At 29.3% G+C, this 22,246-nt stretch overlaps 1 protein-coding gene across 5 annotated transcripts in view; it reads right to left on the reverse strand.

Annotated features, from left to right (window-relative positions):
- Positions 1 to 10,722: 10,722 nt before the first annotated feature.
- LOC129968958 (uncharacterized) overlaps positions 10,723 to 22,246 on the reverse strand; it is a 53,438-nt gene continuing 41,914 nt past the window's right edge. For 4 of the 5 annotated variants that reach the window (XM_056083331.1, XM_056083330.1, XM_056083333.1 and 1 more), the window contains exon 2: positions 10,723 to 11,820. In XM_056083331.1, coding sequence (XP_055939306.1) covers positions 10,914 to 11,819 — 906 coding nt within the window. In that variant the 5' untranslated portion in view covers position 11,820 and the 3' untranslated portion in view covers positions 10,723 to 10,913. Of the gene's footprint in view, positions 11,821 to 22,088; positions 22,179 to 22,246 lie in introns of those variants that run through there. The other variant, XM_056083335.1, reaches the window with a different exon arrangement.

Below are 22,246 nucleotides of genomic sequence, written 5' to 3' on the forward strand. Positions count from 1 at the left end.
TTTTGAATCATTCTTGAAGATTTATCTATTTGTTTAATGTTTGCAAATTAATTTTTAATCCTTTCATCATTATTATTGCTACCAACTTTCAGCTTTGAAATAATGAATTCTGATTTTTAGATTCTGACTTATGTAATAAATTTCATCGATTTCTTTCAAGAATTGTGACTTTAATAATTAACAATCAACTTTTTAGGAAAGTTGGGGGCTACCTTAAGAATAAAATGTAGTTTATGTTATGCTGTTTAAAATGAAATTCATTTAAATGAGGGCAGTTATTTACTTCTGTAGATGCAATTTCTATTTTATAATATTAATTTAATAACTATAATACGAGTTTCAAAGTTATCATATCATTTCAGCAGTTCTTTAATAGTCGAGGTAAAAGTTTGGTTTTTAATTTTTAGTGTAATAGTATGTATATTTTTCAAATGTTTTCATTAGATATTAGGAAATAAAATACCATCCCCAGTCCCATTTCTTGTATGGCATTTAAAACAAAAAGAAACATCAAATTATGCCTTTAATGCTTTAAAAAAAATTAAATCATTGGTATGATTTTGCTACTTTATCAAGTAATTAGCTATTCCTCTACATTAATGGTAGCATTATTCTTATATAGTCGTTTTTAATAAAAATTGTCAATAACTTAGTTTTTTTCCCATTCGTTATTCCATTAAAAATAATATAATTTTTTGAAAGTAAGAGTTTAATTTTATATCGTTTTAGAATTTATTTCGAATATTTGAGAAAAAGTAGGCACTTTAACATCTGAAAGTGTTTTTCAGATTTTTTCTCAACTAATCGATTCTCAATATAAAGGCATGTTTAATGACATCCAACTAAATTTTTTTCTCTCTTCTACTATCTTAAATACTTATAACTTTTGCATCTGAATAATTTATAACTTGAGAATGTATTTCTTTCATCAAAGTAAAAAGACTAAATACTTTTTTCTCTAAAATAACTAACTTAAACTGAGTAAAACTAAAAATTCAATCTACGTATTCCGAACTTCGTTAATTAAATTTCTTCATTCATTTTCTTTTAAAACTATGCAAGTTCGCATTACGATTTCAGACTAAAAACATCATTCATTTATCAAATTAATTGCACAGTAGTAATTGAATTTAATTAGAACTAATAATAAATAACATTCATTCCACTACTCATGTAATAAATAATTATGATAAAGACTGTATCTGATTTAAATTGAAATTTTTTTATTAAATGTAAAAAAAAAATAAAATGAAATAATAATTCTGAATCTAGATATATTTTTATAGCATTATTATTTTTTAAAACTTAAAAATTGCCTCACCTATTTATAAATATCAATAATTAGTCAAATTTATTGCCTAGAAATATTGCATTTGTTCAAAACTATGTAATAATTTATAATGTAAAAGTATTCATTGAACAATTGGTATTACAGAATCAAGATAATGAAAATATGTATTTTAAATTTAATGTTTAAAACTAAATACAAAGTATTCAAACTACATAATAAACCTTTAAATCTAATTTTAGAAGCTTTATTATTTTAAAGAACTCTTAAATCTCCTGATGCAGCATTGAATCGCATTACAAGTAATATAATAATGTTCAAGTAAAATTACAAAAAAAAAAAAAAAAAAAAAATCTAATTTTATTTTTTTATCAAAATTTTTAGCGACTTCGATGGAAAAGACACACACAAGCGCGCGCGCCCGGTGAGAATCCCTATTGAATTGACCTTTAAAGGCTTTTCACTAAGGATTCTTACCAGGAGGACTCCTGCTACTCGAGCTACTGAGCTGGAAGAGAACAGAAGAAACTACAAAGAATTTTCAACAGGTATATGTGCTATGAAAATAAATTTGGTTTGTACTCTTGTGTTTATAGATTACCAAAATTTCCATGTGCTGTTTATTATTGTAGGCAATTATGTTGTAAATTGCAAAACAATTTTTTGTTCAAGCACTGTAGAAGGAATTAGTTATGCTGCATATTTTTACAAAATTATGAATTGTTTGATAAAAATTTTATTTTGCTTATTGTCTTTTTTTTCCGCATTTGGACAGAAACTACTGCTAGCAGATACTGTCTTCAATCATGAATCCGAAACCCATAAAATAGTTGTTGGCTTTTTATTTACTTGCTTCCAAATAATAATATCAGATTTGTTCGCAATTTCTCATAATATGGCTTTTATGTGGTAAGGTCCAAGATAAAACTTTTGCTGTTTGTGAAACTAATATGTGTCAAAAATTTGCTCATTATAGCTCTGGCTGCAAACTAGAAGTCTGATACAACTACACGCGGAAAACCGACTTCAGCGAATGCTCAAACAAGAATGTGGAGAATTTTATGCCAAAACGTGCAAATTGCAGAGAACTCACACTTTCTTTTTCAGAAATTGCCCAAAAGTTCTGAAAGCCATTAAGGAGAAATAATTTACTTCATTAAAAAAAAAAAAAATCGTGATAAGAATAAATTCACAGGTCCCCAAGAGATGGCGCCATGAGCGGCAGCTTCAATGTCGGAAGGAAATTAATCCTAGTAACTTAAAAACTATGCAATCACCTCTTCAATTTTTATTCCTCGATTTTCATTCTTCGAAATCAATATTACATTCTTTAACTACTAATAATGAGCTCATTTTTTTTATATATCTAGATTGATTTCTGCATGAAAAGAAGATTATAGGCTTAACGCCTATATCTCTACAAATATCCAATGCCTTGGGGAAATCAATGCTTTTAATAATTAATAATACATTTAAAAGAATTTAAACGTTAAATAAAATACGATAATTAATTTTAAGCATTTAAAATATAACAATTTATTTTAAAGTAATTACTTTAAAAGTACTCTCTAATTTATTCATTATTTAATCCATATTTGTTACTTAAAAAATCTTTATGAAAAGCAAAATTAAAAGAATTGTACACTATCCAAAAGAATTTTTTCAACTACATTGTATTGATGGAAATTAGTTAAAAAAAAATAGAATGAGGATTGTATGAAAAATTACATTGAGATTTATTTTTATATTTGCCCGTCATTTTGAGATAACGACTGGAAATTGCAATTTATTATAAGGATCATGCTATATAAGAATGAATATTATATGTCGCTTATATAATATTAATAATCCCATCGCCTTCCCAAAATAAGAAATGTGAAAAAATAAGTAAAAAATGTTTTTTAAAAAACTGAGTATATCTTACCCGTTATAGGGGTTGGGGGATCCCACAAAGCTCATGTAAATTTCTTTCAATAAATCTTTAATTAAAAAAAATTTAATGTTTTGTATTTTTTTTATCTATATATTTAAAACATTTTGTATTTTTTTTAAATTCATTTTCTATTTTTTCATCTATTTATTTTACTATATTTTTACCTATATGTGAGCCGTAGCCGTTTATTTTGAAAGTAGGGCAAATCCATTTTTGAAAAAAAAAAAAAAAAAAAAATGGAGATAATGGAAGTTATAGAATACAAGAAATATATATCTTAATACTTACTAAAATTTATTGAAATGCAAATCTTTAAATATCTCGCAATAACAATTACCCATTTTCAAAAAAAAAAAAAAAAAAAAAAAACCCGGCTCATATATAAAATTATCAGCATCAGGTGTGCATCTCTGATCAGATCTGTATCTACTTAGGCCCGCATCTAAATAGATTTGAATCTAATTAGGTCCGCATCACACCTGCATCTAATTACATACGCATTTATTTAGACCGGCAAGTAACTAGATATATTTACATCTGCATTTAATAAGGTCCGCGTCAAATCTGCTTCAAATTAGATACGCATCTAAATGGAGCTGCATCTAATTAGGACTGCTTTAGATCTGCATTTGATTAGGCACATAGCTAAATTGATCTGTATCAATTTTGTATCTAATTAGAAACGCAACTAAATAGATTTGCATCAGGCCTGCATCTAATTAGATCTGTATATAATTAGGCCAGCATCAGGCATGCATCTAATTTGAACTGCATGTAACTACATCTAATTAGGCCTGTAGCAAGTTTGCATCTTATTAGGCCTGTATAAAGGTCTGCATCTTATTAGGCCTGTATAAAGGTCTGCATCTAATAAGGCCCACATCAAAAATGCATCTAATTAGGCTGGCATCAGATCTGCATCCAAGTAGATCCGCATCAAAATAGAACTGCATCTGATTAGGCCACCATCAGATCGATATCTAATTAGATCATATCGAAATCTGCATCATGTCTGCATCTAATTAGGCCAGCATCAGACTTGCATCTAATTAAGCGCGCATCATGTGTGCATCCAAATAGAACTGCATCTAATTAGGCCCGCATCTAAATAGATCTACTTCTAAATGTACAGGAATCAGGTCCGCATTAGAACTGCATCTAATTAATCTGCATCTATTTTGAACTGAAAGTAATTAGATATATTCAAATCTGTATCTAATAAGGACCTCATCAGATCTGCATCTAATTAGATCAGCATCTAAATAGGCCTGCATCTAATTAGAGCTGCATCTAGTCTAAATCTAACTAGGCCGCCATTAGATATACATCTAATTAGGTCCATATCTAGATCTGCATTAGGTCTACATCTAATTACATCGGAATCAGGTCTGCATCTAATTTGAACCGCATGTAACTGCATCTAATTAGATCCACATCGGATCTACGTAATTTGATCAGCATCTAATTAGGCCTGTAGCAAGTCTGCATCTTATTAGGCCTTATGAGGGCTGCATCTAATAAGATCCATATCTAAATAGATATCTAATTAGGCCGGCATCAAATCTGCATCTAATTAGGCCCGAATCAGACCTGCATTTACGTAGAGCAGCATCTAAATACAACTGCATTTAATTGGGTCTACATCTAATTAGGCCGCTATCAGATCTACATCTAATCAGATCCATAACGAAATCTGCACCAGGTCTGCATCTAATTAAGCACGCATCAGATATGCATCTTAATAGAACTGCATCTAATTAGGCCCGCATCTAAATAGATCTGCATCTAATTATATCTGAATCAGGTCTGCATTTTATTAGGCTCGCATTAGAACATCTACCGACATCTGCATCTAATTAGCCCCGCATCAGATCTGCATCTAATTAGACTCGCATCACATCTGCATCTAATTTGAACATACATGGAACTACATCTAATTAGAGCTGCATTTAATTAAGCCCGAACCTAAACAGATCTGAATCATGTCTGCATCTGATTAGGCCCGAATCAGACCTGCATCTAATTAGAACTGCATGTAACTAAATCTGAGATCTGCATCTAATTAGGCCCACATCAGATCTGCATCCAAGCAGATCCTTAACTAAATACAACTGCATCTGATTAGGCCTGCATCTAATAGTTCTACAACTAATTAGATCCATGTCGAAATATGCATCAGACCTGTGTCTAATTAGATCGGAGTCAGGTCTGCATGTAATTAGGCCAGCATCAGACCTGCATCTAATTACATCTGCATCCAGTTAGAGCTGCAAGTAACTAGATATATTCAAATCCACATCTAATTAGGCCTGCTTCAGATCTGCATTTGATTTGATGCATATGAGCCGTTTATTTTAAAAATGGGGCAAGTCTATTATTGATAAAAAAAAATTTAGATAATGGTTGCTATAGATAAAACTTGTTATGATCTTTTTTATAAGCAAACAATTTAAAGTAAAAAAAGATTCTAGTATTTCGGAGATGAAAGTTTTACCTCTTAACAGTATTGAAAATCTATTTATTTTGAAAGTGGTGCAAGTAAGTCCATCATAGATTGAAATTATTTTTGACCGAATAAATTACGGCAAAATTTATCTCCGGTTGCTGTATAGTGAAGCAAATGTGGCCGTTTGATATCATGTCTGAAATCTAGGGTGTTTCTATCTATCTATATTCGATAATGAAATCTGGTTGTACAGTGTATCATAAATAATAAAAAGTACGTCTTTATTTTCTGTTTCGATAATAATATGTTTACTTCCAACACCGATTGTTCAGTCCAATGACAATGAAATAAGTATCATTGACCACAAATTTTTGTTGTCAGGACATTCAATTTTTTGAACGATCGTGATTTTGGAGTGGTAGAACTGGCAATCCGGAAAACCAGTTCCTTGTATATTCCCCAGGATAATTATAAAGTAATACGAAATTGTCGAAAATATAATAAATGTTTAATATAAGAAAAGAAACGCGGGATATTTATTTTCAACCCAACATCTGGAGAAAGTGGTTTTAAAAAGAAATAAAAATACCGATTGAGAAACCGTGAATTGTTTAACTATATGCTGGATCAGATTTAGAAGGAATGCATAATACAAAAAGTTCTACAAAACTTCGATAGGATAAGTTGATGAATTTAAAATTATCGATTTGCCACCACAACGAGGAAGACCAAAAATTATCTTTTATGTATGAAAAAAACAGAGATCTATTACATCTGAAAAGTGCAAGGACATGATGGATTTTTTATCACATATAACTCCTATTCATCATGAACATTTTAAAATGTTAAATCTTGAATAAAATTCAATTTAATTATACCTAAGTATAAACTAAAAATGTATAATTTCATTGAAATTATTAATAAAACTGAATTGCTTTTTGTTATATTTTCTACAAAAATATTCTTTTTTTTTTTTTTTCACTTTTTACCAAATGAATAAATTATTATAAATTTTTGAATAGTATTTTGTTTCTATTGTTAAAAAAAAGACTGATGTAACTGAAACATTTCCCAATTAAATGAAAGTTTACAATAACACCAGCCTGCAACAATTTCTTGTTTTAAAAGAAATAGTTGTTTTTAATGTATTTTCGCATGCTTATTTCAAAAATAATATCAGTTTTTACGTATCACGTACAGTTTTTTTAAAAAGTAAAATTTTTAAATAAGTAAAAATGCACAGATTTTTTGCGATTTGGATAGGATAAATTAATAAAGTATGTATGTTTATTTGTTTAAATAAATTCTGAAAGCCTCTTATTTCATTGAAATTAAATAATACATTTATATTGAATAAATACTTATAATTGTATTTAAAAAAAACCTTTTATTTTAAAATTCAAAACATAGATGGCAGTTGGATTTCACCGTGAAAAATGAAGAATCTGAATAATTTAATAAAGCCGAATTAAATGACTTAATTTGCGATTTAGGCTTAACTAAAGAAAATGCATAATTATTATGCTCTCGGTTAAAAGAGAAAAATTTACTAACGACACATACGTCGTTTAGTTGGCACAGGAATCGAGAAAAGCAATTTTTATCATTTTTCAAATCTGATAACTTTTTTGGTTTATTGTGCTGACATACCTGATTTGTTACATGAATTAGAAGATAATGTTCCCTATTATCCGAATGATTGGCGACTATTTATAGATTCCTCAAAGAGGAGTCTAAAAGCAGTTTTATTGCATAACGAATCTAAACTTGCATCAGTTCCAGTTGCACATTCCGTTTTCATGAAAGCAACATATGAAAGTATGGAGATGCTTCTCACTAAAATAAAATACACTCAACACAAGTGGGCAATATGTGGTGACTTAAAAGGTTATATGTCTGCTTCTCGGGCAACAAAGTGGATTTACTAAGTTTCCGTGCTTTATTTGTGAATGGGACAGAGAAAGTCATTGGATAAAAAAGATAGAGCCGAAGAGACAAGAATGGATTCCTGGTAAGAAGAATATTTTAAATGAATATTTAATAGATCCACAAAATAATTTATTGCCCCCACTTCATATAAAATTGGGACTCATAAAGTAGTTTGTGAAAGCTTTGGATAAAGGTGGAAAATGTTTTGAGTATCTTATATTGAAGTTCCCAAAATTGTCTAGCGCTAAAATTAAAGAAGGTGTATTTGATGGAACACAAAGAAATTAGTTAAAGATTCCAATTTTGAACAATGTATGACAAATAGAGAGAAGCAGGCTTGGGTTGCATTTAAAGACGTCGTAGAAGGTTTTTTGAGAAATGAGAGAAAAGAAAATTACAAAGATCTTGTAACTGAGTTATTAAGTACTTATCATCTTTTGGGGCTTTAAAATTCACTTCCTTCACTCACATTTGGAATACTTCTCAGACAATTTAGGAAAAATGAGTGACGAGCATGGTGAAAGATTCCACCAGGATATAAAGGAGATGAAACGCAGATATCAAGGACGGTGGGATGTTAACTTGATGGCCGATTACTGTTGGTCTTTAAAAAGAGACAGTGATGTGGACTATAAACGAAAAACCCGAAAAAGAAGCTTCTTGACTTCAAGAAAAACACAAAAGTTATCATAATATTGTAAATGAACAGCATTATTGTGTTTAGTTAATACAAACTACAGTTGCAACTGTATGCATTATACTGCATTTTGTTAATTTTTTCATCGTCATTTGTAAAAAATCCTTACGCGTTCCATACAATTTAGTTTGCATTTTGGAATGACATCATCATTGCTGATATAAATCAATTAAAATTTTACAAACAAAATTTTTTTGTTTTTGTTTTTTTGCAGGCTGGTGTAATTCATTAATTTTGAAAATGAGGCAAGTTCATTTAGTTATAATAAAACTCTTATTTTTTTTTTTTTTAGTCTGCACTGTAAACACTATTGGATTATAAACTTACATTATTTGGTACCCCAAAATACAAAAAATATATCTGTTAATACCAATGTTTTTAAATTTATTGAAATGCAAACCTTTAAATATCTCGCAATAACAAAAAAAAAAAAAAAAAAAAAAAAGAACTTGCCCAATTTTCAAAATAAACGGCTCGTGTTATGTATTTTATAAATAAAACTATTTTAAAACTCTGACGTGATGGTGCCTCTTCAATTAATAACGTAATAAGCATACGGAGTCATACCTCGATTAACGAACACTTCATATAACGAGCAAAATGACTTATAAAAAAACGATTCTTTTAATGAGCGATGCTTCGCAAAACGAGTGACGAGGAGACATCTTGATATCACATGCAGGATTGACGTATATCTCGGATACTATACAGACGAAACATGCCTTACAGACGTTTGATGTTTGTTCAGTTTACCGACAATTGTCAAAGCACCCCAGAAAACCGCAAGAGAGGAAAAACAGGGTAAGGCATATCTCCTCTGTAAGGCGATAGGTCGTTGGAACGGGGCTCAAAAATGATGATGTCGTGTCTGCTTTACAACGGAAACGGAGTAGAGCAGCTTCTGAGGGTAAAGACCCCTGAACAACCAAGGGCAGAAGTCTGACTTCTAGCTCATATGAAGATGACAGACACTCACTTTCACAACCCCTTTTTACAGGGGGGGTGGGAGGCTCTTTCACACACCTCACAGATAAGAACACAAGGTGAAGAACAACCATGCCCGAACCAGAACGCCCAGATCACGGGGAAAACGCGCCGCCTCTAGGCCAAGACGCCGGCCACATCAAGAATAAAATTCAGAGTGATATCTGTTAAACGAGATTTCATTGTATAATACACTACCGCAATTTATTTTGATTTTTCTCGTCTAATTATTATCATTACAGTGCATTCAAACCTTTAAAATAAAGTCGAATTTTCTTTATTCATATTAAAATATATGCAATGCAAATTATGAAAAAAAATCAATTCATTATTTAAAATGATTTTATTATTAAGAGTTTTAGAGCTTCATTTCACATTGAAAGATTAATTAAAAAAAAACTTATTTTGTTAATTCATATTTTAGGTCTCAAAAATTTATAAAACTGAAAAGAATACGAAGAAATCATAATCACATAAATCATGATGATGAAAATCATCACCATTACCATAATCATTATCATAAATTGGCATTGAGTTTATTTCGTATCTACAATTATTATTTTACTCTACAATTCATAGAGTCACAATAAACTGAGTCACCTTGCCCAAGCCCGAGGATCGAACCTCGGACCTGTTTGTTGGGAGAACGAAGCGCTACCACTACGCCACCGGGCTTCAAAAAATTTGAATGGTTCCATATTTAATCATAAAAAAACTTAAGAATGATGGATTTTTTTGTAACGACATTGATTTTTGGCCAAGTGGCATGAGTAATGAAACACATATTATATTGACGTTGATCAATATGTCATAGACACCAAAAAGGAAATGGCTCCGACCACTTCTGTTTGTTATATTCGATAAATATTTCAAAAATTGTCCTAAGTTTTCCTGGAATTTACTGAAAGTAAAAAGAATCGAAAGTAATTACAAAGTCTAAACAGGAAAAGGAATAAAAAAAATACGGATAATTTATACAAACACCATTATGGACAATTCATATGTGAATAACAGATTAGTCCAAGACCAAACTTTCTGCAATTCCATGGGATGCAAGGACATTTTGGTTTTTAAAAATATATTAATATGTAATTGTGGTAAGACAATGCATAATTAGGTGATTTAAAATGTTACTTTAAAGAGATGCATTATACCACAATACCAAAATTCATGATTTGTAGACTAAAAATATATTCAAAACGCATACACATTTCAGAGATATATCCAAAAGATCAGATATATATATTCAAAATATATCCTCAACAAAGGATATATTTTGGAGTGCTTGGATTAGATAGTCTGGCTCCAAAACATAATGAAAATAGAACTAATGAACAAGACAAAATATTTTATTAATTGATATTAAATTTATTACGATGATGAAATGAATGAAATGATTCAACTTCCGATGTAAGCCTTTGAGCATTTAAATTAAAACAAGCTAATACAGTATTTAAAAATTCTTTATTTGACTAAAAACGCAAGGTTATCACAACACACGAACAGTACAGTATCAGTAATATGGCCTGAAAAATATATTGACTTTATGGTCTTTTCTGACATTTCCACAGACAATTCACACTTAAAACGTAATCCACAGGTTAGAGTAGAAATGAGTTTTCTACAAAGTCCATAACTAAGTCTGTTTCACAGATTCAGTTTGTTTTATATTTTCGTCAATTTTTTCAACGACATTTTGGTCATCAAACTCCGCTTCTTGACTTGAAGTCACTGCCATGACTTCATTCCTCCAGTTTTGTGAATCAACACCCAAGTCCTGCTCATCATGTAAACTGCTGGGGTCAGAAAACGTGAAACTAAGCTCGTCTTGTGAGTGCAAGTAATCTTGCACTTTTTTGATAACTTCTCTCTGGCCATCGTTAGCTCGCAGAGATATGACACAATGTGGACTAACGTGTCGTATCATGTCGTCATCAAGAACACCTTCCATAGACTGTCCACCTACAATGTCTGTTTTTACAATCACCTTCTGTCTACCAGACTTTTGGTGGACAGTGGCCGGGCTGAAGGCACCACATTGCCAGAATTTCCACACGGCACCACCAGCTGTTAGAACCGATAGCAAGGCAACAATCATCTCGCCCATTGTGGCGACGATGGCATTAGCTGTAATGTGTGGCGTGTCACCGAAAACTCTTGGCACACTGTGGTAATAAACAATCCCCAGGAGGCATATACCAAGAAAGGCAGTCGAACTTAGTAAAGACAGTGCTGCCATGAAGAAAAATACTTTCATTTTAAGCTTCCTGAAAGGTCGCCTCCACGATAAGAAGGCAGATACACCTGTGGCCACGAAAAAGGGTCCAAAGATTGTGCCAAAAACTGTGGCAGCAGGTTCATCCTCAACAGATGTCCGTAGAACGCCAAAGACCACCACCAGCAGGCCAAATATAACATGCAAAACGCCCAGACCTAGGACGGAGCCACGGATGAGGTCGTTGGTGTCAACGGAGGATGCAGAAGTTTCAGATGTAGATGTGGAAGGTACACCACGTAGTCGGATGACATACACTTCTTCCATTCTGTAAAGAAAAAAAAAAGACATCGTGAGTTTGAATGCATTATGGAGTTTTAAATATCTAATGACATTATTGAACTAAGCATTGATAAAGTCATTGAGATCCTCAATAGCGATGGTCGCAAAGTTTGCATATGTGTTTAGTAAAGATTTGTTTTAAAGAAAATCTTCATATTGGAAATCTCCAAATTTATTTAATCCTTTTATGAGCATTTTACGCATGATTATTTATTTCTATAAATTATATTAATAAAAAAGTTCTAGATAAGCAAGATCCATAACAATTGAATTATTAGGCAATATGCAGTCATTAATTATTAATGAAAGGAAATTTATAATACAATCAAAATTAACTTGTCGAAGACGGAAGGTTTTAAAATTACAACACATATTCATCATATTTTTATAATATTTTTGTGCATACTCTGATGTTTATAATCTTACAACACAGCTTATAATTTTTAAGTGTATGTGAATATATTGAGTACGACGCTATTAATATAAACGTATTATATTTATTACATAAATATATATAATACTTTTACATGATCAATCTCCGAGAATATAATGCAATTATATCAATGCAAAATGCAAAAATAATTTTAAAAAATGGTAAAAAAAATGCCACTCATGCAAAATAATTTTTTTTTAGTGTTTTGTAATTTTCTCTTTATGAATAATCTTCTATAAAAATTTTTGGATACTGAAAATACCATCACTTGCAAGTCCCAAATAGATATTAAATGTTGTGAAAATATGAATATCAATTATAGAAAAAAAGTGTAGTCAATATAGAACTGATTAATGACATTAATGTAATGGCTAAATAAAATTAATTATCTTCCAAGTTTCAAAATTATCTTCGTGCTGACTTTTACTGAAAGGAATCAATAACAACAATAATATCAAAATTAAATCCTAAACAATTTTAAATATTGTTTTTTTGTGGATTACTTCAAATTATTTCATGGATAATATTTAAAAGACTGGGACAATAGAGTTTCATGGTAATTGAAAAAACTAGCATACAATAATATTAAAGATACATTAGCTTGCATTTAATCACAAAAGATATACAAAATATTTTTTACGATATGTTTACATTATTCAATGGTTTTAATTGTTGCATTGTTTTAATATTGGTTTGTTAAGAAAATGTCTAAAAAACATGTTGCATAGTTTTTTTTTTCTTAAATATCATTGTACATACATGTCTCACAAAAATATTAAACAATTATGTGTACAGTTGTTTTCATAAAATAAAAATCATTTTTGAAAAAAATTAGAATTTAAAATCGCTGATTTACCCTACAACAACATAACAATAAGGAAAATAATTTTGTAAGATAAATACATTTTGATGTATAAAAAGATTATTTAAATTACAGTATTTTAGAAAAAATATCAGATAAATCAAAAGATAAATTTCAGAAAAGGGTACTCCAATTGGAACATCGATTTGAAATTCGAAAATCAATATGAACACATTAAGAAGGGGGGAAATTTTTTTAAATTAACAAAAAAATTTTAATAAATGCATGAAAAAATTCACAACTCTTCTTTACTGAAAATATATATTATATATATATATATATATATATATATATATATATATATATATATATATATATATATATATATATATATATATATATATATATATATATATATATATATATATTAAATATGTAATAATTTCAAATTAGTGATGCATTAAAAATAATTTCCTAATCGCTCGAACTTCTTTCTCACTACAACTTCGGAGTTGCGCGGACTATTTAATTTTCCCACGGAATGAAAACGCTGAAGTTTGCACATTAATTCTAAAACTATATAAAATCGAAGTTTTTTCACACGCTGTGTCTTTCATCGTTTCTGCTTAACTACTCAGTTTGCCGTTCTGTTTCTGCCATGGTTTGGACAAAGAAATTGCGACGAAAGAAAAATTACACCATGTTTATGAAATTCTAAAAAATAAAAAGCGTAAAAAACTCAACCATTGTTCTTCAATCCAAGTATTGCATATTATATAAAATCAGAGAATATATTAAATTTCAAACAGTTTCTAAAATTATTAAAAGCGTGAATATAGAAATCCAATCATTAAATCAAAAATTACAAATGGAAATGTAAATGAAGTATACTTTTTATATAATAATGTGAAGGATGATTAACAGTATACGAGATAAATTGGCAGACTTGGACACTTGCATTTACAGTAGGCACTTTAACTATTTTTCATTCCCCTTTATTATCACTTATATTTTTCAAAATGGAATCAGGAATGCCTAGGCAATTTTATAAGTAGGAAATTAGCTCTTTTTAATTTTGTTAAATAACGCATTTTTTAAACACTTATTCTTGTAAAAAGCAGCATAAACAATCCGGTAATATTAATTTTAAATGCTTTTAGAAATTCTAATAAAGTTTGTATACATGCGAAAAACCTGAAAGACTTTAAAGATTCATTAAAAAAAAAATGGATAATGATATAGATAACGCACTCAAAACATTATTAGGAAGGTAACTTTTTTCTAATTTAGTTCAAAATGATGTCAATAGATGGCATTAGATCTTTTGGTAAGCAAAAACTGAGGGCCTTTATTAAAATTATCTCCGATACATCAAGCACATTTTTGCGGATTTTTTTTGAAGGATGATTTAAAAGATTTAATTCATCATGTATGATTCATGAAAGATTTAACTTATCATTTTTAAAGATTTAACTCATCATGTATGGTCCAGAAATATTTAGAAATGGAACTAGGTATAGAGAATTTTTCAATAATATGTAGTTCTTATATAAGAAAAAAAGATTACTCAATCTGGTTTGATTTTTTTTATGTCAGTGCATTCGCCCCCCTCAGCCAGCAAAATGACACTATTACTCATTATTATTTATTTTTGCTTTTTCTAATGGTGATCTTGAAATTATTCCAATAGAAAGTATTGAAGTTCACAAAAATTTATTAATAAGGAAAATCCGTCGCAAATCTTAGAAAATATTTGCGTTCGCTTTAAAAGTTTAATACTACCAGCATTTATAAACGAAGCAATAATTTCATTACAATATCTGAACGTATAATAGGAGTCAGTTAACTTTTGATTATTTAAAAGCAGCGACAGAATTTTTTTTTTTTTTTTTTATCATTTATGTCCGCTAGCACCATATTTTTTATTTTATTTCAAGGAAAAATTGCCTTATCTTACCTTGTAACCTTTTATTAACATTATTTAGCATTTATTATTGTAAAAAAAAGATTCATAACACTATACAATAATTAAATTTTCAACCATTAAGAAAAAGTTAGGAATTTCATTAATGCAATATTAAGGCTTGATTGTGATTTAACAGACCAAGAACCACATTTGGCTAAGATGCACAAATCAAAATGTAAAAGCAAGAATCCCACTTTTGCATGATGTAATTAAAAATCAAATTCAAAATAACGCCATAGAGAAGTGTAAATGCTTTAAAATGCCCACTATAAAATGTGCGATAAAGGTCACTAAAGTAAGATATTGGAACAGGACTTTAAATACATGCTTAAAAATTAAAATGTTGTAAATGTCTTAAATATATTTAAATAGCTACATAATTCCGTTTAAAAATTAAGTATAAACAGTATGGTATTAAAATTTCGACATCTTAAAAAACTCCCATTAATTAAATATTAATATAAATATTAATTAAATAAACATTTCTTGAGCAAATCTCGCAAACACTTAAAAAACACTTTCTTAAACATTTTACATGCATACATGCCAATTTTTAAAATTAATATGTAGTATATTATCATAGTTTGTATGATAAAAACTGGTTTGATTTCAAAACAATCAATGGCCTTTCTAAAAGCATAATTAGAGCAAGATGTTTGTAAATTGATTTGGATTTTTTTAAAAGACATTTATTTGTTGATTTCGTTTAATGAAGTTACCAGTTGGAAATAACTTCGAAGGCAAATAATTAATATGAATTTCAATTCGCCCATTTCCATTTACCGAAAACTGGGGCAGCTGGGAAAGAAAATGCATTGAATTATGTGTTCAAATGAAATTTCGTTCAGCTGTTGTGAACGATCTCGGTGGAAAAGATAAATAAACAAAGGAAACAAAACAGAATGAAAACAAATTGGATAAAAGGAGTGAGACAGTATTTCAAATACAATTTCGATCCATTTTATTCTTATTAATAAATATGATTAGCCGATTCCATGAAAGCAGCTTTCAAAATGAGAAAAGCAACATTCATATTTGTTTATTCGGAACCGATTTATTAATTATATTTACTAATCAAATGGAAATGAAAGGCAAGAGAACAATGTAACAAGTATTATGCATATATCAACAGTTAATTAAATATTATTCAAGTGAAAACTCAAATTTTAATTTAAAATACAACATTACCAAACATAAGTTAAAATACATTTTATTGTATTCATAAATTTTAATGTATGCAGATTATATTTATATGTAAGAAACATAGCTTAATAATCGGTAGTTTGGGATTACAAAATTTAGAATGCATGTTCGGGGTGATTTTTATTAAGAACATCGATAAGTTTTAGAAGCTGCCCTCATTCTTGAAAGACCGCCATAGAAAAAATATACCGCGCGCTTTAAAAATGTTCCCAATTTTGAAAAGATTATCTTCAAAATGATTTCCAGTGACACTATTTTATACAAATTTATTTCAAATTCCTTAAGTGTGATATATAATTTCATAAAGCTGTAATTAAAATGTTAATGGGGTTTTATGTGCCTTCGGGGGCTCCAAAAATATTTTCACTTTTAAACTCTTTTCATTCATTTTCTTAAAAAAATATTCTATCAAATTGCAATGAAAAAAAATATTTTGTTCCATTTAAAATAAAAATTGAATATATACTTTTTTTAAACAGAAAAACACAAAGTTGTTTCATGTTATACTTTAAGTTTATACTTGAAGTTACAAACACGGTAACTAGTTATGCATTTTATACTTTTTTTTGCAGTTCAATTATAATATCGTACACCTCATTATCTCGAAAAACTGATTTCATATTTCAGAATAAATAGACTATTATAAATTAACTTTTAATTATTAAATTTAAAATTGTTTTTTTAACAAAGAAAATCCATGAACTAGGTACTAATGATAAACTAAACTTTAACTGTAGTTCCAAATTTTAACAAACATTTTTTTTTTTACAAATAAGTATAAAATTCTGGTATATATGTAAGTATTTTTTTAAAGCAGATGGCAGATTCGAAGACAGTCAAGACACTTTTTGCATTTTTAAATTCGTTTTAATCCAACCCGAGAAGGCATGACATATTTACAAGAAGGTGCGGACAAAACACGTCCGCACAGGGCGAGACAAGAGCATAAGTCAGGAAAAAACGCGAAATAAATTATCCCTCGTCTTATGTAACTTGAAATATTGATAGGGAAAATATTTTTTCATAGTGCTAATATATTATTAAGATTCTGATAGGGATTTATGACGCATGTCATTCACAAATAAAGAAAACACAGGGATCTTTTAAAAAGAATGTGTTTACTGGACATTTTTCTATCCCGTCACTCGGAGCGTGTGAAAGTGCAAATGTAAGCATTTTTACAAAGCTTCTCTTGAATTAATTAATTAATTAGAGAAATTGGAATCGGATCAAGAAATAAGAGAATGAAATTACTATGGGCTAAACTAAGATAAAGCTTTGGAAATTAATTAGAATTGAAATTAGAGTTTAAAATATCATTACATATACATATGTTTTTTGGTGCACAAAGTTATAATCTCAAAATTTAAAAAAAATTAAGGAAAAAAATGTGAACTTGAAATTCTCTTGGAAAACATCCAATTTTACTTGTTATTATGCTGATAAATATCATAACTAAATTTTAAGATATTTTCTACAGCAACTGTTGTACTTCGATTAATGTTAATTTTAAACTATAATCATACACAAAAGACTGATAAAAGGAATATTTTTTCAAAAATTTCAAGCAATTCAATATTAGTATTTTTTTTTTGATTCTTTATTTACCAAAAATAAATTCTGCACATGTAAAGTAAATTTCATGAGAATATGAAATCATATTATTCACCGAATAGGCTCATCACTTCTAATTAAGCTATCAATAATGTATAAATATTTTCGTATAATGCATTAATAATTAACAATGCATTAACTAAAAATTTCTCGGTTTCTTAAATACTGGATTTTGTCCTTTATTGATGTGAATTGTTTGCTGCGTAAACCTAAAGAAAATGTTTTAATTTTGTGCATCAAAAATATTCAGGATTTCTTCATTGAATTTATTTTTATTCTGCAAGCAAAAAGAATCAATTCGGATAATTTAAAATATTTGCAAATTACAAATGGAATTTATCATTAACAGTTCGGCAACATATAAATAATTATATCGAAAGGAATAGATATAGGAAGACAAATTTGAGATAAAAATCTAAATTATGTCAAAATTAATAAAAAATCTGATCAATTTTTTTGAAATTTAATACAAATTATTTTTTAAAAATATTTTAATGTAGGAAACAAGAATACAATTTAAACACAACAATATAAGATGAAATCAACATTCCAGACAATCACAGATGGTTAGCAAAAAATGTATGTATATACATTTAATGAATTGACGTTAAAACATTTTGAAAGTACTTAATCATTCCAAAAATTGCAGTCATTAAAAGGAGTTTGAGTAAGTGTTTTTTATTCGAGACTTTTTACTTTTAAAATTAGATAATTCCAGTCCATGACTATTTCGAGAATTATGTTCACGGAAATCGTACATATTACGGATGAAAGTGAAAGAGAAGTAAAAAAAGAAAATGTCAATTCAACGGCAGGACATTTTATGATTTCGAAACGTGGAATACCAGCTATTAATTACACTATAGATAAGAAATTAATGATTAATTTGGAATTTCGAAGAGACCAGTCCATTAGGATGAGGGAATGAAACTTATAAAAATTATAATTTGTGAAAGGATAAAAAAGATTTATTATATATGAATACACAAATTACAATAAATAAAGAATACATCTTATAGCTAAAATTATTGCTTTCATAACAAATATTAGATGCAATGTTAATGAATACTAAGTAGTAAAATATGCTTAAATCGTCTGATAGTTTAAAGCCTTTAAGAAAAGTAAACAAAATGACGAATACAAGGAAATACAAGAGCAGTTAGAAATGTTTATATTTAAATAACTAAATTTAACTTTTTTTTTTCTCCCACTGAGCGAAAGCGGGAGAGAAATTCCGAAATGAATGAAATTGGCAAGAATATGTTGACATCTATTTAAGTCAGGTCAAATCTCCTGCAAAGCTTAAAAATAAAGAGACACGCACAGCAGTGGCATAAACAGGAAGATAGCTTCAGAATTAAGAAGTTGAGAAAGGAAATAAATTAGAAATTAGCTAAGAAATTTTTCTTTAAACATCGGGATATTGGAAGTATTTCCTTAAGTTTCAAAAGTAGGATAATGAGAGAATGTTCGTCAAAAAGTGGAATTATTTCTTATCTTAATGAATGCCATAATTTTAGATTGCAGTAAAAAGATTCATTAGCAGACGATAATTTTTTAATTTGAAAAATAAGATTGTGAAACTGTATAATCCAATCTAATTTTAAATACGATTCCAACCTAGTTAAAAATAATATATTTGAATATAAATCAGTTTTAAGCATGAATGATCTATTTATATTCTTATTTATAAAATTCAATTTCATAGAGCTTTTTTCTTATAGCCTAAGAAGCGCTGAAACATTTATTAAGTCATCACCGTCCATATATAGTTGTTTATCGACGTGATGTATTATTGATAATAATACTTGTTCAAATTAGTAATAGTTTTACAGTTAATTATCATTCACTGATAGCCTTAGTTCTTTGAGTTTGCTCAGGAATTTATTTTATTGTTGCTGTTGTATAGTTGGTGTAATTCAATATTAATGAAACGCTTTGCTTGTTTCAAATTTTACAATTTTTTGTTTTTTTTTGTTTATGTAATTTGAATTTCTGTAATTTGTCTCAGAAAAATAAATACACTCAATAACAATGTGAAATTACTTATTCACTATCTAGATGAGATAATTAAAATATTTTCAAAGTTGCTTAAATTAAGATATTCTCATTAAAAACATGTTGCTTTTTGATAACAATTTTGGGGCTATCTTATTAGTTATATATCTGAAATCTGAGACAGAATTAAAGCTTTCTAATGAATTTTACAGACAATTTATTATGAGGTGGAAAAGATATTTATATTTTTGACATTCATGTACCGGATATCTTTGCATTCTTTTTCTATTTAATATCATTTAGAGAAACATTTTCAAACTGTGAAACTCAATAAAATACCCTTCTCCCTGCATTTTTTTATGTCGTTTAAATTTTGTATCTTTTTATTGTTGAATTTCGTTAATCGTTTTTTATAACTCAGAATTTTAAAAATGAATGAAAATGTGGACTTTAAAAGTGAATTCTTTCACATAAACGGCATCTGGTTGTACCAATAATAACTGCAATTGTATCTAATCGATCGATAAAAAATGCTTTCTCTACAGAAGACTTATATTAAATGCTGTACAAAGCACTAGAAAAAAAAAGTATAGATATGGAATACAAAATATAGATACTACACTCGATACATAGTACTTTTTTCGTTCCCATCGTTATCAGTAGTTTATTGAACATAAATGGCGTCCAAGGAATGCCATTTTCTCACACCCTCAAGCTATCCTAATTTAAAAAAGTGTAATAAAAGCATTAATATCTTATCCCAATACTGGCATAATTAATATTTTATCTTCAAAATTGGCACCCAAGTCATTTATATTCTTCCGTCTTTAACAAGTCGTTCAGGTGTTCGGCAATTCATTTAAACTCCTTTCGGCAAGCTGGAAGGAAAAGGTAGATTCCTTTTCAATCTGAGATACTATTCGTCAAACCTAATTTGTTGACGTTAGAAACAGTCAAAATTAAGGGCTTGAAAATCACTTTTCAGTCCCTAACTTCTAAGACATTGCAATTATCGAAAAACTTTAAATACGAAAGTTGTTCGTCTGGCACAAATGGATTTATTTTTCTATCTTCAGTCTGAAGAAATTAATAGCGAAATGAAAATTTCGACCCCCTTTGAGCTAGATGGGCCCTTTACGAAGTCGTCCGAGATTTTTGACATTTCTAACAACATATTCCAAGCCAGTTAAAATCCAAACAAAATTACTCCAGTTACCTTGTTCACGGGCAAAGTGTTATACACACACTCTTTATAAACCACCCTTAGCACAATTATACATAATCTTTTAAACGGAGGGTGGTTTTGGGTTCCAGGGACCATGGTCGATGAATAACTGAATACAACTTTTCCCAAAGTCTTGTCGTGAGAACAATGCAATAAGTAATCTTCCTATAGAAATCTACTTATACACCCTTCCAATAGGAATCTCAATGTGACGCATTTTTATCTGTTCCATTGTAAGTTTCCGTTACCATTTCACAATGTTTTTTTTTATTTCGCCTTTGTTGACCACTTTTTAAAAATTGTTTCTCACAATCAACTTTTCTTCTAGAATATAAAGATTAATAAAGAATCATTCTCATTACTTATCATAAAGAAGCTAACAATTATTCGAAAGATACATCGCATGTTCCTTTATCTTGAAACATAGCCAAGACATATCCACCATAACAGTTTAGTCCAATTTTTCAATGGCAATACGTTTAAAACCATTGCGTGGTTATCCTCAATATACATTTATATGTAGTCTCATATTATAGTTAAAGAGGGAAGAAGGAGTGGTTGAAGACAGTCGGATGACCATGCTCACGAATCCATACAATTGGCGGTGACCCTCCGATACATTTCCACAATGACCCGATACAATGGCAGAGCACGACGGCATTGTCAATGGCTCCCAGGGAAGTGGGCCACACAAAAAAGTGCTTTTGTGAGTCAAAAACGCAGCTTCAGGAAGCTGTGGATCTGGAATGATTTTAGTTCACAAGAGGATGAATCAAAACAATACGTCAAAAAGAGCACGAAATCCATTTCTTTCAAGGAACTCACGAAACGATGCGTCTGAGAACTAAAGAAACGCCGAAGATCATTTAGAACACAGGAAATAATTGCAGTTGTATACATAATTGATACCATTAGAGCGTCAATACACTTGACTCAGATATCAATGGTTTATTCCTCTGGCATATATGAGAGCCGTTCACAATAAATATTCTATTGAAAAGCAGGATTATTACCTTTAATAGCAATGACGTCCTTTCTGTTTGCCCTATAAAAGCCTGCATCCTCTGAAAGTACTACGGAGTAAGAATGGGAAAGATGCAGCAAATCCTTCCAAGATCACAAAAAGCGCATAGAGTAAGGTAACGAAACAGACAATTTTACAATCTTAGAA

The sequence above is a fragment of the Argiope bruennichi genome, chromosome 5 (genome assembly GCF_947563725.1).
Source record: "Argiope bruennichi chromosome 5, qqArgBrue1.1, whole genome shotgun sequence".
NCBI lineage: Eukaryota > Metazoa > Arthropoda > Arachnida > Araneae > Araneidae > Argiope > Argiope bruennichi.